This window comes from Paroedura picta, chromosome 1 (genome assembly GCF_049243985.1).
Source record: "Paroedura picta isolate Pp20150507F chromosome 1, Ppicta_v3.0, whole genome shotgun sequence".
NCBI classification, from domain to species: domain Eukaryota; kingdom Metazoa; phylum Chordata; class Lepidosauria; order Squamata; family Gekkonidae; genus Paroedura; species Paroedura picta.
The window spans coordinates 100467804-100490094 of NC_135369.1; the positions used below are offsets into that span (position 1 = coordinate 100467804).

At 42.8% G+C, this 22291-nt stretch overlaps 1 protein-coding gene across 2 annotated transcripts; it reads left to right on the forward strand.

Annotated features, from left to right (window-relative positions):
- Positions 1 to 1553: 1553 nt before the first annotated feature.
- Positions 1554 to 19517, forward strand: ZC3H12D (zinc finger CCCH-type containing 12D). 2 transcript variants are annotated; one of them, XM_077350246.1, is made up of 7 exons: positions 1554 to 1694; positions 4686 to 4856; positions 5470 to 5890; positions 10049 to 10188; positions 10527 to 10761; positions 13815 to 13921; positions 16339 to 19517. In XM_077350246.1, the coding sequence occupies exons 3-7, from the start codon at positions 5586 to 5588 to the stop codon at positions 17316 to 17318; spliced, it is 1767 nt and encodes a 588-aa protein (XP_077206361.1). In that variant the 5' UTR covers positions 1554 to 1694; positions 4686 to 4856; positions 5470 to 5585; the 3' UTR covers positions 17319 to 19517. The 2 variants fall into 2 exon arrangements, with proteins under 2 accessions (XP_077206361.1, XP_077206351.1); XM_077350236.1 differs by lacking the exon at positions 4686 to 4856.
- The last annotated feature ends 2774 nt before the right edge of the window (positions 19518 to 22291 follow it).

Genomic DNA, 22291 nt, shown 5'->3' on the forward strand with positions numbered 1-22291 from the left:
TAATACAGGAGGTCTACTCACCTTGTTTGGTGTTTATCATAAGTATGTCTGCTAGCGGACACTGGATAACTTTTTCAAAGATGACAAATTAAGTCTAATCCGTTTGATCTCAGTACAGGCCACTTCCAAGTCAGGCTCATTTGGCATAAAGAGGTGCAAAATGGAAAATAAGGCTTCTGATGTAGGCCTGGTTCAACTTCTGTAGGCACATACAAGCTTTTCAGTTAAGCAGAATGTTTAATTAGCGTGAGGAACAACTTTATGTGAGTATGAGGAAGAAGAAGAGTTGGTTCTTATATGCCGCTTTTCTCTACCCAAAGGAGTCTCAAAGCGGCTTACAGTCGCTTTCCCTTTCCTCTCCCCACAGCAGACACACTGTGGGGTGGGTGAGGCTGAGAAAGCCCTGATATCACTGCCCGGTCAGAACAGCTTTATCAGTGCTGTGGTGAGCCCAAGGTCAACCAGCTGGCTGCATGTCGGGGAGTGAAGAATTGAACCCAGCTCACCAGATTAGAAGTCCGCACTCCTAACCACTACACCAAACTGGCAACTTCTGGTTTCTCCCCAAATCACGTCCATCACTATTTTAATCTCAAATCCGTCTTGTGTGGAGCCCCTGTTCACATTAAAATGTGGTTTCTATGAACCGGCAGTCCTGGCTTATGTTGGTGAACAGAGCTAGTTGACCAGTGGCATAGATAGGATACAGGGGTGTGTGGCGGGTTCCTCAGGTAGGCTTCTGGCATTTTTTATTCATGGAAGTTGTATGAAATGGAAAATTTTGAAATACAACAGGTGTGTGTTGCTTTTCCTCCCATGTCTTTTTCTGGACCTTAGCTGGCTCCAAGGACACATATGGACACCACCTGGTTGCCTGTTCAGTAGAATTAACAACTTCTCAGGCTCAAGCAGCTGAGATTGGGAAAACAGTACAGAGAGAAAAAATATATATATTGGTTTTGATTAAATGAAGCTGCAATCATGATCCAAAGCGAATGTCTCTGTGACAGCTACTTACCATGTAAAAATAACTGCAGGAGCTCACACAAAGTTTCATCAAGCCACAACTGTCTTACGGCAAGGCCAGCAAGGAGCTTCCAAATGAGAAGCAGAGGTGGCTTGCCATTGCTGTCCTCTGCGGAGCCTTCCTTGGTGGCCTACTCATTCAAGCAAGCTTGGCTTCCAAAATCTCACAAGATCTGCCTATAACCTACCATTCCATATCCCCAAAGTTTCATTAGTCTTTCTAAATCTTTGAATTACAGCTTTCCAGAAAGCAATACATTGAGAGAAGTTGCCACAGTCATTGATTAAACTGAATGATAGATCACAAACAGTGAATACTTTTATGTAATATGAAGTCCATACGGACCTTTAAAATAATACCTGTGCTTAGCACTAGAGGGCTGTGACCTTCTTCCCACTGTTCTTTCCCGCCCCCTTTTGCAAAAACCAAAGTCTAATGAGTTAAACGATATATGCTACTCAATTAAGGAAGTAAAATGTTCCTATGAAATGACCTGTAACTTGCACATTGCACCTTAAGCTAACAAACAACACGGTACCATGAAAAATAGGCTGTACTTCCTCATGGGAATAAATATTACACTGGCACTGGGTAACCTACTGTGTGAGCAGGTGGATAACTGTGGTCGTTCAGACAACCTAGCAATTCTCTGAATACTGCCCTTTCTGTGAGTAGAAACAGTTTTTAATCTTTTCAGTAAATGCATTTAAGGGATTGGGTGAAGAGTGGGCAGGGTTTGACTTGAGCTGAGCCTCAAACCAGGTCCCCAAGTTACTGTGTTATTTATTTACCTGACTTGCATCTTTATCTTCCTCCAAGACGAATATCCACTGAGGAGATGCAGAGTCCTCTTCATCACTGTGTAACCTCTGCTAGGTCCCACCTATCTGGATTTGTATGTGTGTAGCCCTTGATTTTCCTACTTCTCATTAAATGCAATGTCCTTCATCTATCAGAATTTCTTAACTGTAGAAAATGGAGTAAAACCACCTCTCTGGTCTTGAAGGAAAAGGTACAAGTCATAATATACAAAGGTAGCTTTGTATATTATGACTTGTAAGAAAAACAAGTGGCTCTACTAATAAATTGTAACAAGCAAAATGACTCCTTCCAGAAGGAGAAGCCAGAAAAATTTAAGGAGGAGAGTTTCCTCTCCAAGTTCCAGGATGATGTGGTTGATTTATGGAGATCCAGCAACCTACATGGCTCTCACAAAGTAACATAGGGAAAGCAAGGTGGATCTACTCTGCCCCAAGGATCAAATAAAATTTTAAAGGTAGAAAAGACCATAGAAACAAGGGAAGGATAACAGTCCAGTTAGGACCTTTATTACTCGGTTGCAACCAGAGGAAACCCCCAGCTAAGACTGGATGGGTCACAGTACAGGAGAAGTAGGGGGTTAAGTCTTTTTGTTCTCTGATTCTCTCCTGACTATTTGCTTCAGGCAAGGAGACAATGCAAACTGACAAGGAGAGGCTGGAGCATCTTTCTTTTTTATAGATCTGAAAAGCACATTTTCTTCTCACCGTCAACAGTAACCAGGGCAGCTTTCAACAAATTTACAACATGCATATCAATGAAATACATGTTACTGGTACATAAAGTGTTCAAACTGGTACATATGTGTCAATCAAAATAAATGAAGTGCTAAAGGCTGCAAGAGGAACAGACTGTTCAAAGGCTAAGCGCCTTTCATAAATTAAGGAAGGGTGAGCTACTTCCTGAAAATGTGGGTTTTCAGTGTGGGTTTAACTCTGCAGTCCTTAAAGCTTCAACGGAAGAATATCTGGAGAAGGGGTCAAGCAAAGCTACTTACTTGATAACATTTAACCAGTGCTGATTCAGGTTCAGGCACAGGTGGTTTATCTTAGAGCTTTTTCAAGCAAGGACCCTACCGTGCACAAATAGAAGTCACCCAGTTCCTCCCAATTTTCCCTTTCTCCCAGAAACCCCTGCATGTCCTGGAAAACACCTGCTTTGGGTCCATGTGTTAGTGGCTGCAGTAAGGAGGGGGAACTGGTATAAATACTCATAATCTCTCTTGCACTCTGAAAAAGTTAGCCCATACATTTCCTCTTCTTACCCATGACAGCAAGTGAGATTTTGTCCAGAGCCCCATTCTTGATGTAACCCCCACACCCCCTGCCACATGGTATTTTGACACCCCCCAACACTCAGCATAGGCTTTGGGCTGTTAGTGGCTGAAGAATGCTTCTTAAACTATTAAGAACTGCTTCATAAGAAGCACTATATTTTGACTTGGTATTGAAAACGGAAGCAGACCAGAAGGAAACCACAGAGTACAGCTATCAAGCACAAGCCTGCTTGCAAAAAACAAATAAACTCACTCAACCATCTGAACAGATAGTTGCTTCCGTCATTTCTGAAGCGTTATTGAAGCTCCTGCCCTAACTCTGATATTGTCCTCTGTCAGAATCTGCTACTTGCCTTAAAAAGACTGCACCAGCAGTGCTGAAGGGATTCAGGGATAGCTTAACAGCTCTCCAAATTGTTTTCTATAAACAACAGGCTGCTGTGGCAGAAGATCCCCCACACTGGTTTTTGGTGCCCCCAGTGGCTCATGCTATCAGGCTGCCATATCATGTACCAGAGATAAGAAGGCCCTGGTTATTGTAGTCCCTCTCCCCATTTTAAGGGCCCTCATAGCAACTTAAAAGTAAATAAACAAGGGGAGTAGTAGTTGCTCTCAATGGTGTTAGTTGGCTACAAGTGCTATGAAAACAGAGTAGAGTCGAAGCCTAGGGATGCCAGCCTCCAGGCAGAACCTGGGGATCTCCCAGAATTACAGATCCCCCAAACTACAGAGACCAGATCCCCTGGAGAAAATGAGTGCTTTGGAGGGCAGACTCTATGACATTGTTCCCTACTAAGGTCCCTGTTCTCCCCATGCTCCACCCTGAAATCTCCAGGAGTTTCCCCACCTGGGACTGGTAGCCCTACCATTCCATCCTCTGCCATTGACCCAGGGAACCTGGCAACCCTACTCAAACCCCTTCCAAAGGGTTTCCAATCTAGACAGGCAGCCCCATTCCCTAGAGGCCACCAGCTAGGCCTTTTGCTGCCTGAGGCTTTTCTCTGTGGGTGTTGAAAAGGGCTTGCTAGATGGTGCTGGGTGTACACCCGCAATTTCCTGTTCTAGGACAAGATGGTGCCATCTTAGAACAATTGTTTCAGAAAACCTACACATAACACAGCTGCTGGATTTCACTGTGAAGGTGTTTCCATTTTGCAGTCCTGGAACACTTGAGCTGACAGAGTTAGTTCCCTTTGGGGGCACCTCAAAGGGTCTCCAGATTTGCTTCTAAAAGGCAGGGCCATCATTCTGCTGCATGATGTGACCAGTCTAGGGAGGGGGGAGAGATGCTGCCCAAATCAACAATACTCATGAAAAGGCTCCAGCATCCTGTTCTGCTATATATATATATATTTAAATTATGAACGTACAAGTTGCTTCCACAAGTTGCCAATAACGCATTTCCCTAGCATCAACTGGCCAGGTTACCATGTTTACTTGTTGCTAAGCACTTGTGGTATCTGAGATTCGCAGAAAGTCAGGGAGATGCTATCTGCATTTTACTAACCGCATTGCACAGTGCTATCCCTTCATTACGTTCTTTTAAGATGTTTTTCTTGACAGATAAGCCTGGAGTGCCTGTGCATAAATACGCGTGCATACGTCACTCTTGCACACCCATCTTAGGCACATACCTGATCTTCTGACGAATATTGGTTGCCCTAAGGGTATATATTTAATAAGAAAGGAGCTTAGTTGTGCTTAGAACCTCTGGTGAAAGGCTGCAGTCCTCTGGTAAGTCAGAAAGTAACTTTTGGGGTCTGAGATTTGTACAGGAAGGATTTTCAAACAATATCCCAAGTGGCCCTGAAATCAAGAGAAAACAAAACTTCTCTGAGATTTCCTAATTGTGAATAAAGTTTAGGTATAGAGGAAAACACTGAGGTGTCAAGGTTGTCTCCCCTCAAGGGGTAAAAAAAAGCTGTCTTCTGACTTCTGGAAGCAAAATAATTACAGCCCCCCAGTTCTTCAGCCTTGGAAAGCCCACACAAAATGGGAGCCTTCTTTCTCTTGTCTCTTTATTTAGTGGATGCTGAAGTTTGATGGTGTCTTACCATTTTATGTAAACATGCAAGTATATCTGGCTAATTTATTAGACTGATATCTTTATATTATAATTTTATAATATAATAAATGTATAATAATACCACTAACTTTTTCTTTAAAGAGGTAGCATATAAAAGTGAATAGAGTGAGCCAGGCCAGCTCTCCAAATGCTACAGTAACTATGTGTTCCCCCTTCAAGAGACATGTAGTGGAGACCCCAAATGTTTTTACTGTGAGCAGCATGAGTATTTCCTCAGTGTGTGATTATTAACCCGTTCTTTTCCTTTGTTTCTCCATAAAGTGGATGCCTTTAAAAAGTAGTAGCTGCAGCAGGTCAATTCTGTCAAGTGGAAATATCCCCCCAAAGACAAGGCTGTAACTGCATGTGCTGTGAGGCATTCTTGTTATTGTCCAGAAATGGATACACAACAGAGCAAGTTGGAGTTTTTCTGCAAGCTGGGCTACAGCAAGGAGCAAGTGGGCAGAGTACTGGAGAAGCTAGGCCAGGAGGCCTCTGAAAATGATTTACTGCAAGAGCTGATCCAGGTAGGCAGCAGCAGGACTCAGGAACCTGAGAAGTGGATGCAGCAATTTCCCTCCAGGCCTGGTGCTCCAGCATCATGCAAGGCCCTGGCTATTTCCCTACCATCTGCTGAGGAAGCCAGTCATCCTGACGCAGACTTGAGATCCATTGTGATTGATGGCAGCAATGTCGCCATGAGGCAAGCATTTTTCTGTTTTGTTACCCTAAGTAATTTCTCCATTTCTTTAGCTTTTGTAGAGCCATGAAATTATATTCACCTGGAACACTAGAATTTTGAAGAATATACCTTCTGTGTTTGGACAGATCAAGGCCACTTCTGGTGTTCTGCCGGAAGGAAATCAGCCCCTGAGAGGGATTGAATCTTGAGTTATATGGAGAATCCAACATCCCCCCCCCCCAAGGTTATTCAAAGCATTCAATTCTTAGAAAAGGACTTAAATGTAGGAAGTAAGGCTGCCAGCCTCCAGGTGGGGCCTGGAGATGTGTAATTACAATTTATTTTTAGATTGAAGAAATCAGTTCCCCTGCAGAAAATGGATGCTTTGGAGTGTGGAGTCAGTGGTATTATATGACACTGAAGTTTCTCTTCCTAAACCCTGTCCTCCACCCACCCCTACCCCCAAATATTCAGGAGTTTCTCATTCCAAAGATGGCAACTGTAAGCTAGGAGCTGAAGTTCATGGAACTGGTTCACCACAACAATTAGACTTTATGTCAGGTTCACCCTCCTGAGCCCTAATATTAAGGTTATGTAACCATATCCTCCTTTTTGAACCTACCTGTAAAGTCATCTTTGGAAGCCTTGCTTTGCTTGCCCCCACCATATGAAGCTAAATGGGTGGCAACCCAAGAAAGGGCCTTCACTGTTGTAGCCCCAAAACTTTAGGAGTCCCTTCCCCAGGGAAAGCTAACCGTCTCCCTCTGTTGGTGTCATTCATCAGCAAGTAATTTTTTTTGTTTAACATGTGCCCAATAATGGATACTGGCACTCTGTCTATTGTTGTTTGTTTATGTCTTTTAATTGGATTATTTTATGGTTCTAAATATTTTTAATTGTTTCCGTGTTTAATTTTTATAAATATTCACTGTCTTGTGGACCCTCATTGGGTAGAATGGCAGGATAAACATGTTTTAAATAAATAAATATCTCTTGCTTAGCATTTGAAAATGTGCAAATCTCAGAAATTTATCTTATTGAGGTTATCTATAGTCTTTTTCCATCAAGATTCAAGGCAGATTACCCACTGTATATCAATCCAATCTGATAAACATGAAATAGGACTACACAGATTCTTTGAACAGTATTGTACTTCAAGTGATGTGGGATGATACCAAAGCTCTTATTCAAGACATTTGATTTACGATGGCATTGTAAATCAAGTGAGTCATCTAGGCCAGTGGTCCGCAACCTTCCGGTTGCCATGGACCGCTGCTCCGGAGTGGCGGGAGAGGGAGGCCCGGGGCCCCGCGCACGCGCGGCAGCCCCAGCACAAACACACGTGCGCGGACTGCCGTGCACGGGTGTTAACACCCAGCAGGGGCGCAAACGCGCATGCGCAGCAGTCCACGCACGTGTGTTTGTGCCACTGCCATGCCGGCGGCCGCGGCTCCCTCTCCCGGCCCCTCCGGGCCGCCAGCAAATCGGCCGCCAAAGCGGCCCATTAGCTTGCGGCTCAGCAAGCTTCTCTTCCCCCCCTCCCGAAACAAGAAGCTTGCTGGGCCGCGAGCTAATCGGCCACTTTGGCGGCCGATTTGTTCGCGGCCTGGCGAGCTTCTCGCTTCGGGGGGGGCGGGAAGAGGGAGCTGCGGCCCGGCGCCCTTTGCGGCCCGCGGGTTGGGGACCACTGATCTAGGCAGTCATGCTACTGTGGTCATGAAGCGAGAGATGAAGTCTGAACTGGCCCTTAAAGTAGCCTCTGTGCATACAGAGACTGAGCAGATCACCTGGGAAATTATGTTGCCAAGATAACTTGTCTGAAATGTTTACTATTGTCACCTCCACTTTATAAGTATTTGCCTGGTTTTCCTAAACTGATTTACATTTGGATCTCCACAAGGAAGAAAAGCAGGGTATAAATATCAAAACAACATTAAATGGTTCCCATTTAGCTAAAAATATGTCGTACAGGTCTGCTCTACTATATCAGAAACTGCTTTGATGCCAAATTACATAATGTGATGCATATACAATAGCTTCTGCCCATTAGTTTCTGCCCATTTTCAAACTGCTTCTGTATTTCTTTTTATTACCTGGTTGCTGATTGCTGATGGATTTTTTCCTGCCATTACACACAGATCTGTTTTAGTCTTCTCTGTGTATAAAACAAGCTTCTTGATGATCTAGCCAGAAGCTGATAGCTGGCACTCAGAGGAGCTTCAAAATCATAGTCTTGTGCTTAAAAGAAATATAAAACACAAGCAAGGGGGGGGGCTCTTCTCCCTATCAGGCATAAGCACAACAAAATACAATACGCATTTAGTGATCTGGGGTAAGAGTTCCCATCTGGGAAATCTGAAGGGGTCCATGTGGTTATGACACATTTAAATTGGTTTAATAGTATTTTTATCAAGAAATTCTGTGGGAATCTTAGTTCTGTAAAATTGGCTAGGGGATCCCTAATATAGGACCCTTATCACCCTCTCCATCCCATAGTTCTCAGCATTCTTTAGGAGACTGCAATGGGAGTTAATCTGGTATAAAAATGAGCAGAAGTTTATAGTGCACATTTACTTCTACAGAGACACAACAAAGCAGTGGTAGTTAAGTTGTTATACTGCATTGCCAGCACTTGGAATGGTCTGACAGCCATCTAGAAGCCATCTGGCCAATTAGCCTCCTCTCCATCTTCACTGTGTCTGCTGTTTGCAGTCTCTCCTATCTCTTGCCTGGGCTCCAGGATTATGCGTTGAGAATGGCCGTCTATTTCTGCTGGCCACAATCTATTACAACCAGATATACAAACTCTATTATTTATTCCACACTATATGACTTGTGGAGATGACAAGCTATCCCTTGTGTTGTTTTCCCCTCATTCACTGATTGCATCTCCTTCTCTGTCTCTCATCCATTTCATTGTGTTCTTTAAAGCTGCAGCTCTTCTAGTAAAAAGCTAAATCCACCCATGACATTTTCCTATATTGCTTTTATTTTCTTCATTGTCATTTGGATTCCACCTGCTGACTCCTGTTACATGGAAATTATCCTGCATAAGCCCTAAATTCACTCAAAACTCTTTGCTTACATATTCCAGGAATTGGACTGAAAATGAAACACCACCAGCAAGGTTAAGGGCTAATGACTCAACCCTGTAAAAGCAGTACAAGTGTGCACTCAGGCCTCAGCCATATAGAACAACCACCTGGCTTTAGATTTAAGAGACTGAGATTAAAAAAGAAATTTGCTGTGCACTTTGAAGTCTGTATGACACAGAGTGGAAGCAATAATCAGGAGATTGAGAGAGCAAAGGGCCATGAGAATAGCACAGTTCAGGTACTTCAGAACTTGGAATAAGTTTTAATATAGGTATTGCTATACACAAATTCTCGCTAAAACCAAATAATTACTTTCCTCAGCCTAATCTCATTTTGAGATTTAAAAAGGTAACCACTACCACCAACAAAAATCTTTCAATACACAAATCTCATTGATTAAGAAATAATACATTTCATTTTTATTTTCTGAAGCTCTACGCTGTTTAAAATAGAGTTATTTGCTTACCTGCATGTCTCGGTCTCCCAGAAACAATGCTGTTTCATGCTTATGAAAGGCCATTGAACTGATGTCCCAGGACAAGTCAGAGTTGCTGGTCTGCAAAAGCGTCTTAGCACTATTCCTGACAAGCTAATGAAGGCTGCATCTCCCCGAGAGTGCAAAACTGTGTGCCTGTTGGCTATCCTACCCCTCCAACATTCACCCCTGTGCAGAAACCTGGATGAGATGGCTCGGGCTCCCCCTCAGCGTGGCACTGCGCAGCACCCCTCAGTGGGCGGTGGGAAGTCAGGGGCGCTGGCAGGAAAGCAAGTGGAGCAGAGGCTCAGGTGGTGGCGATGTCCCTTGGCAAAAGACTACCCGGGCCTCAGTAAAATTGTCAAGTGTTGACCGGTCCCCGGTGATAAAAAGGTTGGGGACCACTGCTCTAAATGATCACCAGGATATTGAGGTGGGTGGGGGTGGAATGGTGTTAGATACTATAGACCCTTCCCCCCCCCCATTTCAAAGAAGAATGCCTCTGGTGCTTTAAGACTTCATAAACTGAATAGATATAAATAGAAAAACTAAGAGAAGGCAGCAGACATTTCTGACCTGGAAGCATATTTTCTTTCTTTTCTCTTGCAGTCATGGAAATAAGGAAGTGTTTTCCTGCATGGGAATTCAGCTGGTGGTGGACTGGTTCAAGAACAGAGGTCACAAATACGTCAAAGTCTTTGTTCCTTCTTGGAGAAAGGAATCAACAAGATATGATAATCCTATTACAGGTAGGGATGCTTCCTGGAGCAAATTTAAAATATTAAGTCTTGTGAAAGATTTGGTCCTGGTTACACATGCCTCAGGTGTCACTTCTGATCTTCTGGGCAGCTAAAGTCCAGATAATATACAGCCCAATTTACATTCCAGTTAAACTGAAGTCAGTGGGATTTAAATGAATTTAAATCCAAATGCTAGAATGTAAAATAGGATGTGCTGTTTCTGGATAAGTAGAGGGCTTCAAACACTTCGATGAGACTGTCTGATTTTTAAGGCTGTTTACATCCTTGAAGGCACCTGGCATCTCCTAGCATTTTTTTAAATGTAACATCTTTATTTGATCTTTCAGATCAGCATATCCTTGAGACCCTTGCAAAACAAGCGATTCTTATATATACACCATCCCGCAAAATGAAGGGCAAGAGGATGGTGTGCTATGACGATCGATACATAGTTAAGCTGGCATACGAGCAAGATGGGGTCATAGTTTCCAATGACAATTTTCGGGACCTGCAGAATGAAAATCTGGAGTGGAAGTGGTTCATTGAGCAGCGACTGCTCATGTATTCCTTCGTCAATGACATGTAAGAGTCTACCTAGAATATTTGTTGCTGCTTCTTTTTTTTAAGGCATTATTTAAGAACTTTTCTCTGTATTCTTTAAAAAAATAGTACTTAAAAACAATGACATAACTCATGGACGCAGTAATCCCCCCCATCTCTGGCCTAGCTAGCTGAGTATCAGCTGAATAGTTTTATGTTTCACTCATGTGCACTCATGTGCCATCAAGCCACAGCTGACTTATGGCAACCCTATAGAGTTTTCAAGGCCAGAGACATTTGGAAGTGGTTTGTCATACTCTCTTCCATGTCATAACCCTGATATTCCTAGCCAGGGCAGAGTCTGCACTTACTTTGTTTATTCCACTGCCTATCCTGTTGAATTCAGATCTCTTTGAACTCAGGTCTTCCTCTCCCCCCTCCTCCCCATTGAAACAGGAAAGTCTTCTGCACGTGGTTAGGGAGGCTCAGAAGGTGGGGGGAGGGGGAGCCAAGCCTCTTTCTTTCTTTTATTGAAGGGGGGGGGAGAGGAGCCAGGCAGGGAGCCTCTTTCTTTTCTTGGAGGGGAGGGGGAGAGGATCGAAAAAGGCAGAGGAGGGAGGAAAAATCCAGGACTGACAGAAGTTGAGAGAAATTAGGGGCTTCTCCTTTAAGGCAAGCGTGTCACATGACCAGGTGTAGCCTATCAGAGGTTCTCTACCACAGAGCTTTCTTTCCCAATCTGGATATTGAGGATTAACAGCACTCTGAGATATCGCTCTGAGATATCACTCTGAGATATCGCACAATAAAGGTAGGGTCACTCTGGATCAATCCTTCTTGCTGCGGAAGGAAATTTTAAATTGCCCCAAATTGAAACAGAAATCGCATTCTGTGTAGAGGGTAAGGACTGAATCGATCGGGGGTTGGAATAAAAACTCCGTGCAGTTTACACCCATGGCCCAACCTGTGCATACATACACAAGATGGAGCAAGTGAGACAGCATTTTCTTTATCTGGGTAGTTTTCAGATTTTCTACATTCAACAGTTCCTTCAACACAGTCTTCCTTACTGACAAAAGCCATTCAGAAAATTTTGGAGCATGTGCAAGGGTGCACAGTCAGTTCATATGCAGAACTGGCCAAGGCGTTATCATTGTGGTGCACAAATCAAAGAGTATGACCTAGATTCTAGAACATACTCAATGCTTTCCTGTAGTTGAACACTTAAAAGGAAGATGGGTAATAATGAACAAGTCATTGAGGAAAGCATTTCTGACATTATTGACCTTTTCACAGAGCAAATCTACATCATCTTCTCAGAAATTTAGCAACTCAAAATTAATTAGATTACAAAATAGTCTGCTTTTGTGCAGACAAACCTGGGCAGAGTCTGCACTTACTTTCTTCATTCCATTGTCAATCCTGTTGAATTCAGATCGCTTTGAACTCGGGTCTTCCTCTCCCCCCCCCCTTCCCCATTGAAAAAGGAAAGTCTTCTGCACGTGGTTAGGGAGGCTCAGAAGGTGGGGGGGAGCCAAGCCTCTTTCTTTCTTTTCTTGAAGGGGGGGGGAGAGGAGCCAGGCAGGGAGCCTCTTTCTTTTCTTGGAGGGGAGGGGGAGAGGATCGAAAAAGGCAGAGGAGGGAGGAAAAATCCAGGACCGACCGAGGTTGAGAGAAATTCTCCTTTAAGGCAAGCGTGTCACATGACCAGGTGTAGCCTATCAGAGGTTCTCTACCATGGAGCTTTCTTTCCCAATCTGGATATTGAGGATTAACAGCACTCTGAGATATCGCACAATAAAGGTAGGGTCACTCCGAATCAATCCTTCTTGCTGCAGAAGGAAAATTAAAATCGCCCCAAATCCAAACGGAAATTGCATTCTGTGTAGAGGGCAGGGACTGAATCGATCTGGGGTTGGAATAAAAGCTCCGTGCAGTTTACACCCTGGTTGAATGAACCTTCAGAGCTGAAGCAATTCTGAAGCAAAAGCAGAATCCAATAGAAGGCTCTAGCTTCCTAGAGTGATTAACATGTTCGATTATGACCATGGAGACCCAGATTCAAATCCTCACTCTGCCAAGAAAGTTCACTGGTTTACCTTGACCAAGTCACTTTCTTTCAATCCAAACCTGTCCTATCTCACAGGGCTGTTGTGGGGGTAAAATGGAGGAGGGAAACCAACATGTGTCACCCTGAGTGCCTTAGAAGAAAGGCAGGATAAAAATATACTAAATAAATATATTTATTTAAAAAGTGAGACTGTAAGATATTTCACATTCATCATTATTGGTGAACATTACAACACACACATGGACAGAAAACAGATAAGGCAGAGCAGCATTATGTCAATGACGTCAGGAAGCTATTATGAACATACGCTAGGCATCAGCTTTAGACCTAACAAGCTTAAGAAAATATCAGTTTCTACACAATGGAGATGACACATTGTTAAATACCACTTCTTTCAACTGGAGTATTAAGCAGTATTTGGAACATACACCATATCGTTACACTTAGCTGCATGTATTGTCTCTAGTTAGTGCTATATTAAGTTCACTGATACATCAGCTGCTTCTGTGGCCAAATATATTATTATTATTATTATTATTATTATTATTATTATTATTATTATTATTATTATTATTATTATTATTATTATTATTATTATTATTATTATTATTATTTAATTTTTATATGCTGCACTGTTAATCGGGGGAAGCACTGGGATTGGCCAGAGTATTATAATATAAATATAGTATATTATCATAACTAAGTATAGTATAGCTCTGATGTGCTTTTTTCCATCAATTGTTTTCTGTAACAATTGTAACCATTTTTGTTTTATGATTTTCCAAAGCACAAATTGACAGGTTTGTAGAGTATTATTTTTGCTCTTTCCCCATCCCCTGCCAGTTATGGTTGGTGTGCTTGATTATATAATCTGGCCGGTCCATCTCTTGTGCGCACAGCGGGGATCTGTTTGATGTATGGCCTGAACAATGTATTAACATTTCCCCAAGAAACTTTATGATGAATTTACATATATTTCAGAAAACAGTAAGATGACTTGTTAACTCTGATAATTTTATTTTAGATTTATGCCTCCAGATGACCCCTTGGGCCGACACGGACCTTCTCTTGCCAATTTTCTGAGCAAAAAACCACTGCTGCCTGAACCAAGATGGCAGCTCTGCCCTTACGGTAGGTTTGCATGGCCTTGCACAGTTGATCATCTATCTCAGTGGTCCCCAACCTTTTTATCACCGGGGACCACTCAATGCCAGGGACCATTCACCGGGGACCACATAACGCCTTTTACTGAGGCCCGGTGGGGGGGGGTAGTTTACTCCTCTACTCTCAACCACTGCCCTAACGCTCTCTGATCGCTATGGTAATGTTTAAACATCCCTTCAAAATAAGATACAGACACGCCACAACAATGAACATAAGGAACATTTTATTTTCATAGAAATTTTAACTCATGACAATGACAAATCAATGGGAACCCTGAGCTTGTTTCTCTGGAATGAGATAGTCCCATCTGGGAGTGATGGGAGACAATGACACCCAAAGTGTGTTGTAAAGGGCCGGGGGGGGGGAGAAGGCGTCCTTCGTGGCCCACCTCCAATTAGTCGATGGACCACATGTGGTCCGCGGCCCACAGGTTGGGGATCACTAATCTATCTAACTTGTGAAATCTGGAATAGAAGGAGCTTCCAGAAAGATGTGCAAATCATGATTTACACAGTGGCTATTTATGCTTCCCATAAAGTGGAAATGGGTAGCTTGTCTTCTCCCCTGTGAGGATGTGTATAAGTTTCCCTGGCGTCTGAAACTTGCACATATTACCATCTGGAAATATCAGAGATTTTCAGACACTACAATATAATTGCAATATATATATATATATATATATATATATATATATATATATATATATATATATATATATATATATATATATATATATATATATATATATATATATTTATGTTATGTGATCTAGTCTGCCTTTTTCACTGAGACTAAAGGTGGATTTTACACAACATAAAACTCTTGTTTGTTTTTCGCATCTTCATTAACTTGCTTCTCTTGGTAAGCTCCATATTAAACCAGGAGTAGGCATGTAAGCCATCATTTTAAATTGCTAATATTCATGGTATATGCTGAGTTCCACTTAGCAAAGAGTCTGATCGTTTGAAGCAGCTTTACATTTACAGTGAGAACTGTAAATGTAGCTGTTAGTTTTTTGCTCCATATTGTGATGCTTCGGACACAGAGAGGGAACCTAAGTGAGATATGCTCTAAATAATACTTCTGTATATCTTGCTAGTGAAACTATTACACACTTTGTGAGTTGAGTCTCTACATAGAGGCTATCTCCAGACAGCATCAAAATGACAGATGCTGCATCCTGAGCAAGCCTACGAAGTGGCACTCAATTACTACAGTTACAGCTAGGAAATGGTGGCACTTACTCCTGGCTGGTCAGAGTCTTTATTTGGTGTTCTATCAGCAGGAATATAACCTGGGAGAGGTCAACCAGGCCTATGGTTGAGGCCAGCCCCCCCTCCTTTCCTCTCCTTTCCTATTCATGAAGAATAACTCTTTCAATAGCTACTAGCCATGGTGACTGAGGGAACCTCCACTTCCAGAGGCACTAAACCCCTGAATCCAAGAGCCAGGAGGCAACACCTGCAGAAGGCCACATCCTCTATGCCCTGGTGTTGGCTGTCCAGAGGTGTGAGACAGGATGCTGGAGTAGATGGATTATTGGACTGGTCCAACTTGGCTCTCCTTACCATGATTTTGAAGGACTTTGTTAGATGTGCTGTGGATTTTATTAACGGAAAGGCAGGACATAAATTTTTGAATAAATAGCAAAACAGTGGAGACAGCAAGTGAGTTGTGTGGCTCATACTTCCTTCTCCAGTATAATGGCAAAACAATGGCCCCACTGAATCCAGAGACTGAATCTGAGCTTGTGATATATGCGACTCTTTCCCTTCACATTCAATACTCTATCTGTTTATAAAATCAAAATTTCAGAGGTGTTTCTGCTTTATTTGCCAAGCAGAAATGTCATTGATGTGGAACACATCCTATGCCACGCTCAGAGAAATGGAAATAGTCACAGACGTGACATCTGTGCATTCCCCCCCCCCCCGAGTACAGCATAAGAGGCAGGGAGGCGGCCAACAGCCGTGAAGGCCACGGTGGAGGCTGCGGAGGTGGTAGAAGCCATGGCAGAGGCCTGGCTGTGGCAGCCCTGGTGATGGCAGCAGAGGTGGATTGAATGGGGCTCACTGCTGGGCCTAGCCAGCTGCCACCCCATCTGTCCCTTGTCTACCCACACTCCTGATGGGTGGCATTGGCGGAGGGAGTGGGGCTCAGCGCCAGGCCTCACCAGCTGCCTCCCCACCCATCCCTGAAGTTGCCCCTGGTGTGGTGGCTGCCAGTAAGGGCCAGACTCTTGAAGAATCTGATTCTTGGGGAAAACGTTTTACAGGGATGATGATCTTATCCTGGACCTACAACATTTCCATAAAGCAGCTATGTATTCTGAATAATGTAATCGGTCCACATTAGCTAATCATCCACCATTTTTTTCTTTCCAGGCAAAAAGTGTACGTATGGCAACAAATGTAAATTTTATCACCCAGAAAGAGTTAATTGTGATCAAATCTCGGTAGCTGATGAACTTCGAGCAAAGACAAAATCCTATGTACTTACTCAGAGGTCAGAGGAAGAATGGATGAGGACAACCCCCACAAAAATCCCCTCATCCCGTCCAGTGGGACTTAGAGGGAACAGCACTATTGTCAGGAAAATCAGTTCAGCACATGGCTTGGAGGAACTTCACACTAATCCTTCACAGTGGGAAGATGGCAGCATCAGGAATTCAGCAAATGACTGGCAGAGTGTGCATCAAGGCAGCTGGCAACCTGAAGCCACTGCACTACACAAAGGTCTTGAGAGGCATACAGGAACCCTGCTGAAGCAACTCTCTGCATTGTCTCTTAGCTTCCAGAACTGTTCTCAATATACACTTGTGAGACCTGGTAAATATGAGGACATGGTGGATGATCGACATAAGGTTCAGCATCCCAAACACAGTGCACCTCTGCCTCATCGTAGCCAGTGTTTGGACTGCCCATGTTTACAAAGATATAATTTCCAAGGACTAGGTGTCTGCCAAGATGAGAAAGAATCAGGGCTGAGGCCTCCTGCACAAGTTTGCAGGATGCAAACACCAGCAGTGCAACCCACCCAGATATCTGGCTTTGTAAAACAGGGTTTGAAGGTCCAACCTGAAGTACAATACAGTTCAATCAGTTCTTCATCCAGCGTGTTTTCACATAGTAAACATGGCAATAGGCAACATCTTGGAAATGTTCAGGTCAAGTCTTATGACCAGTCACACTGGTTGGATTTCAGCCCATCTGGAACAAAAGCATTTTATTCCTATCTTTCTGACACAGAGTCTGAACAGAACATGTCTGTAAACTCACTTTGTGGAGAACGAGCTCAAACTCAACAAGCACCCTGCTCTTCCTGCCCATATCAACTATGTCCTCCTTACACACTAATGTTTTAGAAATGAAAGCTGGATGCTATTACTTCAGGATCATGGGAGTCTCTGTAGCATATCCCCTACCAGAAAAATAAAAGCAGTTCTGTTATTGTGAGGCCCCAGAGTACACTCCTACTTCCAGCTTGTACAAGTGACTTATTTGGAAGAACAGAAGTATTTATACGAAAAAAGACTTTAAATTGCATTATTATCCTTCTGTCCATCATTTGCCCTTCTGTCCTCTGGGATAATGTCTGCTCTTCAATCCTGTCATTGTCTCTAGCTTTGCCTTTAAATCCATACCTGCTTTTACTGTAGAGATTTCCTGCATTGTCATAACTTCCTTTAACCTTCCTCCACAAACATGTCCCAAAATCCTTCCTTCAGTGTTTTGTTGTCTTTGTTTGATATAACTATTTTATTACTATGGTTATGTTGCATGGCTTTGGTAGTCGCGTAAGACATGAATGACAAATGTGCATCCCTAAAACAGCTGGGACATGTGTTGAGGAGCCTTGGTATGTCAAGCCCATAGCCAGAAAGTTTTTGTTAGAGGGGCAAGAGGGCAGTAAGGGAACTAAGAACCATCTGAGGTTGCCAACCTCCAGGTAAGGGCTAGAAAGTGCCTTTGTTAGGGTGGAGTCAAAGCAAAGAATAACTTGCTGTCTCAATCAGCCATAGTAGCCCTTTTAAAGGGTGAGTTGGAGGCCAGGCCATGAGGAGGAGGCCAAGAAGAAGAAGAGTTGGTTCTTATACGCCACTTTTCTCTACCCAAGAGAGTCTCAAAGCGGCTTCCAATCGCCTTCCCTTTCCTCTCCCCACAACAGTTGCCCTGTGAGGTAGATGAGGCTGAGAGAGCCCTGATATTATTGCTCAGTCAGCACAGCTCTATCAGGGCTGTGACTGGCCCCAAGTCACCCAGCTGGCCGCATGCGGAGGAGTGCGGAATCGAACCTGGCTCACCAGATTAGAAGTCCGCATTCCTAACCACACAGAAGAGAAACTCCCAAAGGCGGTTGGGGCAGGCAGGTTGCCTGCATAGGTTTGCAGGGCTCAGGCCTGCCGTGCACTCCCCTGTCTGCTGCTGCCTAGCAGGCCTAGCACCTTCCCTGTGTGCCCAGTGGGCACTGCTGAGGTAGCCATTGCTGGCCAATGAGGGAGCAGTAGCAGGGACTAGGCAGAAAGGGGTGGAGGGAGGGAAGGGAATAGTGTGATTTGCTGTAGGTCCCCTTATTGGTGCACAATCCTGTGCTTTGACAGCTTCACTGCACGGAACATGCGTCTGGCTCTGCTATCTCATCCCATGCACCAGGATGCAGGTGGTGCTGGTGGGAGCAGGACACCCTCCCTCCATCCCTCCCTCTCTTTAGCAGCCTCCAGCAGGCTCTGCTTTGTAGAGCTGCACTTACGCAGCACAGCCACGAGCCTCCTTCTTTCCCAGGGCTTCTACCCCGCCACCTTCCTTTAGCTTCCCCACCAAGTTGCTCTTGGCAGGAGGTGGGATCCTGGAAGGCAGGCAGGACAAACTGAAGGATGGGCACTGCCCCGCTGTGCCCACCATGGCTATGGCCCTGTAGCTCAAGTTTATAGCTTGTGGGTGTAGTTTAGATCCAGCTCTTCTTATTAGTGCTTAAGGGGTATTGCTGGCGTGAAACATCTTTCAATGCAGGCTTTGGAGGGGGCATCAATTTCTCCTATTATCCATGTTCTAGTGACTGTCAGATTAAATTGTGTATTGTGTATGTGGCTGCTTCTGAAAAGTCCTCTGTCTGCCCCTAGCTTACAATATGCTAATCTGATAGTTAACTGGGACCTGCCTAATTGGCTATAACTGCCAGTGTCCAATGGTGTGATCCTGGTCACATGCCATTTAGTTCTTTATTAGAGTATTAGCAGGATTCTTCATGAGCCTGCCAATTAGGTGAAGTCTTCAGTTGAGATCCTGCAAGGCCTTTTCTGTGGTTGTGTCCCAATGAAGCACATCAATCTCTACTCTGGCATCTTGTTTTCTCAACCTTTTAATGCGATATAAAATAAGGTGCTTTGTTACTTTTAGTTGTTGCTTGTTTTGCATTTTGTCCCTTGATGGCTTTCTTTGGAACTTTGTCCTGTTTTAAAATTATATCCTTGCATTGTTTTAATATTCACATGTAAACTGTCTTGAAGAAGGCAATGGAGAACATAAAGTGTGCAACTAAATGATGTTTATATATTTATAAGCAACTCATTTGTCAGAAGAGTTCTTCTATATTCAAACAGGGGAAAATAGCAGAATGGCTAAGTACAGCAATACTTTATGGACTTCAATATTACCATGATAATTTCTCAAAATGAAGATTTATTAGAAAATGTCTCAAAAATAAATATGTGTCTAAATAACATGCAATGTCTAGCTCTGTTTCAGAAACACAAAATCACCTTGAACAATGCTGTTTTATCTCTAATAGCTGCAAGCTATAGTCTGTTAGCTTCAGAACATGGTCCAGCACTTTCATACCTAACGACCTCAAATCTTCAACTAGCTGAAGGAAAGCATATTCCCATATTCAAAGGTGCTGATAACTTTTTAATAAAGAAGGAAGGAAGTTGTTGAACAGGGTTGATCAATTAAAATTCCAAAGAAGTTTGTACATTCATAACTGCCATAGTAAACGATAGTTCACTAAAATTGTAAATCTTTTTTAGTTCTTCAGTTTTAAACAAAGGAAGCACTCTGCTATTGACAGTGTTCAGTTTTTGTTAAAGCATCATTGGCATGTCATGAAGTGTTTTGCAAAATAAACCCTAAGATAACAGTTACAAGCTTTATTTATTTATTTATTTATTTAGATTTATTTATTTAGATTTATTAGTTAACATCTGGGATTTAAACAGGCAACTCTTAATGTTGTGCTGTTTCACTAACACAAAGAAAGCAGAATTTCCTAGACCAATGAAAACATCAAAAACTAGAAAGCAAGCTTTCAAGTTTATTAAAACACTTTTTGAGGCTTGATGTTAAGCAAAATATATGGGAATCGCATGGGAGTGTTGTGGGTTTGATCACATACTTCTAACAGTTTTCAAGTTCAACGAATGAAGTCTTTAATCCAACAGCCCTTGAGATAAAGGTGGACTGAGAAAGAAATACAAGAAGTGCACTGGAGCACCCTTGGAAAAGTGCCTCCTGATCTATATTGTGGCATAACATTTATTTTATTAGAATATTTATACCCTATCTTTCTGTCCGGCTTTCAATGCTTGCATTACAAATTTCAATTTAAAACACACATGATAAAATTAATCCCAAATACCCCCTACTCATGACAAAAATGACTTTTCTCTACACCCCAAAAAAAGATTACCTCGCAGAGCCTCCTAAATATTTCTAAGGATGGGACCCCATTCCATACAGGCGAGCTACAATAGAAGAAGCAGCGGCTCTAGCAGTTGATGCAAGGTGAATAAATTTAAGCAGGGGAACAGCACTAGGTGGCGACAATATAACTACTTGCCCGGTATAAATATCTGTCTAAAGTGCAACTGGGATTAGTTCAATATGCCTGAATACTTCACATTCCTATTTCAGGAAAAGGAAGATTATATAGGAAAATGAGAATAAGACAAAAAAAAATCTGGAATAAATTTTTTTTTTAGAAGGTGGTTTCCCTCAGCTCTTACATCTGCTGATCCGCAAAATCCAGTGCTTCAGAGAAAATGAGGATTATTCTGCTAATATATGGAAACTCAATATCAAAGGAAGTTATTACCACACAAGTGGTGGCAGAGAAATTGCAGTGGGGAAGGGTTGTGATTTGATACTGCCAAAATAAACAAAATTGTTAGCACCAGAAATTACATCAGATGAGAAGTTTGTGCTTCCCACAACAGGTCATCTAAGGATGAGATACTACCACTTGAAAACAGAAATGTAGGAATAAGTAAACACACTGCTTCTGTGCACTCATACCTTTGATAAGAACCTGGAAGCACAAAAATCCCTTACTAAGGAATTACAGCTGCATGTTATATGCAGAACTGGGAGTCTTGGACCTGTGACAGAATAACGTCAGATTGTGAACACATAACATTTTCAAATGTGGACAAAGAATAACAGGAGCAATGGAAGACAGAGAACTGGATCATACCGGAAGCCTAATAGCCTGTTATTTGGAGGCAAGATCCAATACTAGCCATCCTCCTTCATGGCCACTATAAAAAAACTTACACTTGTCCAAGGCCTGGAATCCTACAACTGTGCTGAAGCAGTGTCTCAGGGGATACGAGAAACCTTCAAGGCACATCAGTGATTGGATGGAAAGGATGCTATTTAGATGCTAGGTTTTCATTCTAAGATATTCCAGGTAGCATTACAGCTATTTTTGAGTCTCCGGATGCAAATGATGGCACTTCCTCCCATGATTATGAACTGATACAAAACACTTTTGAGAAATAGCACATTCAGATGATAAATAGCTTTCCCAAAAGACATATTTGAGCTGCAACAATTGTAGGAAACAAACTGTTGGTTAGTTATCCATTTTGTGCACTTGCCCCTAAAACGTTAGTACTTAGCGTAAGAAGTGTGCATTTGTGCTCAAACAAACAAAAGTGCAGTACACGTAATTAACCACACAGTGTCAGTGCGGGAGTGGAAGGTTTACATTTGTGAACTGGTTTGTTTTTACATTTAGTTTTACTTGAAGACATGGCATGATATGAGGCTGTCTTATACAGAACCTGAATCTTTGCCTGTTCTCTACTCAGCCTGGCAGCAGCTCACCAGAGTCTTGGGTGATCCTGGGATCTTCTGCATACCAAGCAGACGCATGACCCCCTCAGCCACAGCCCCTCCCCAACCCTTGGCCATGTTGTTACTGGGAGGATAACGGGGAACCTCCCCAAACCAGATAAAACACACTTTTAATTATTATTCGACAACTTGGTTCACAATAGGTCTAGACACTGAGACAAAATAGGCTTGCACTTACTTGGCTTCGCTCAACTGCCAACACAAG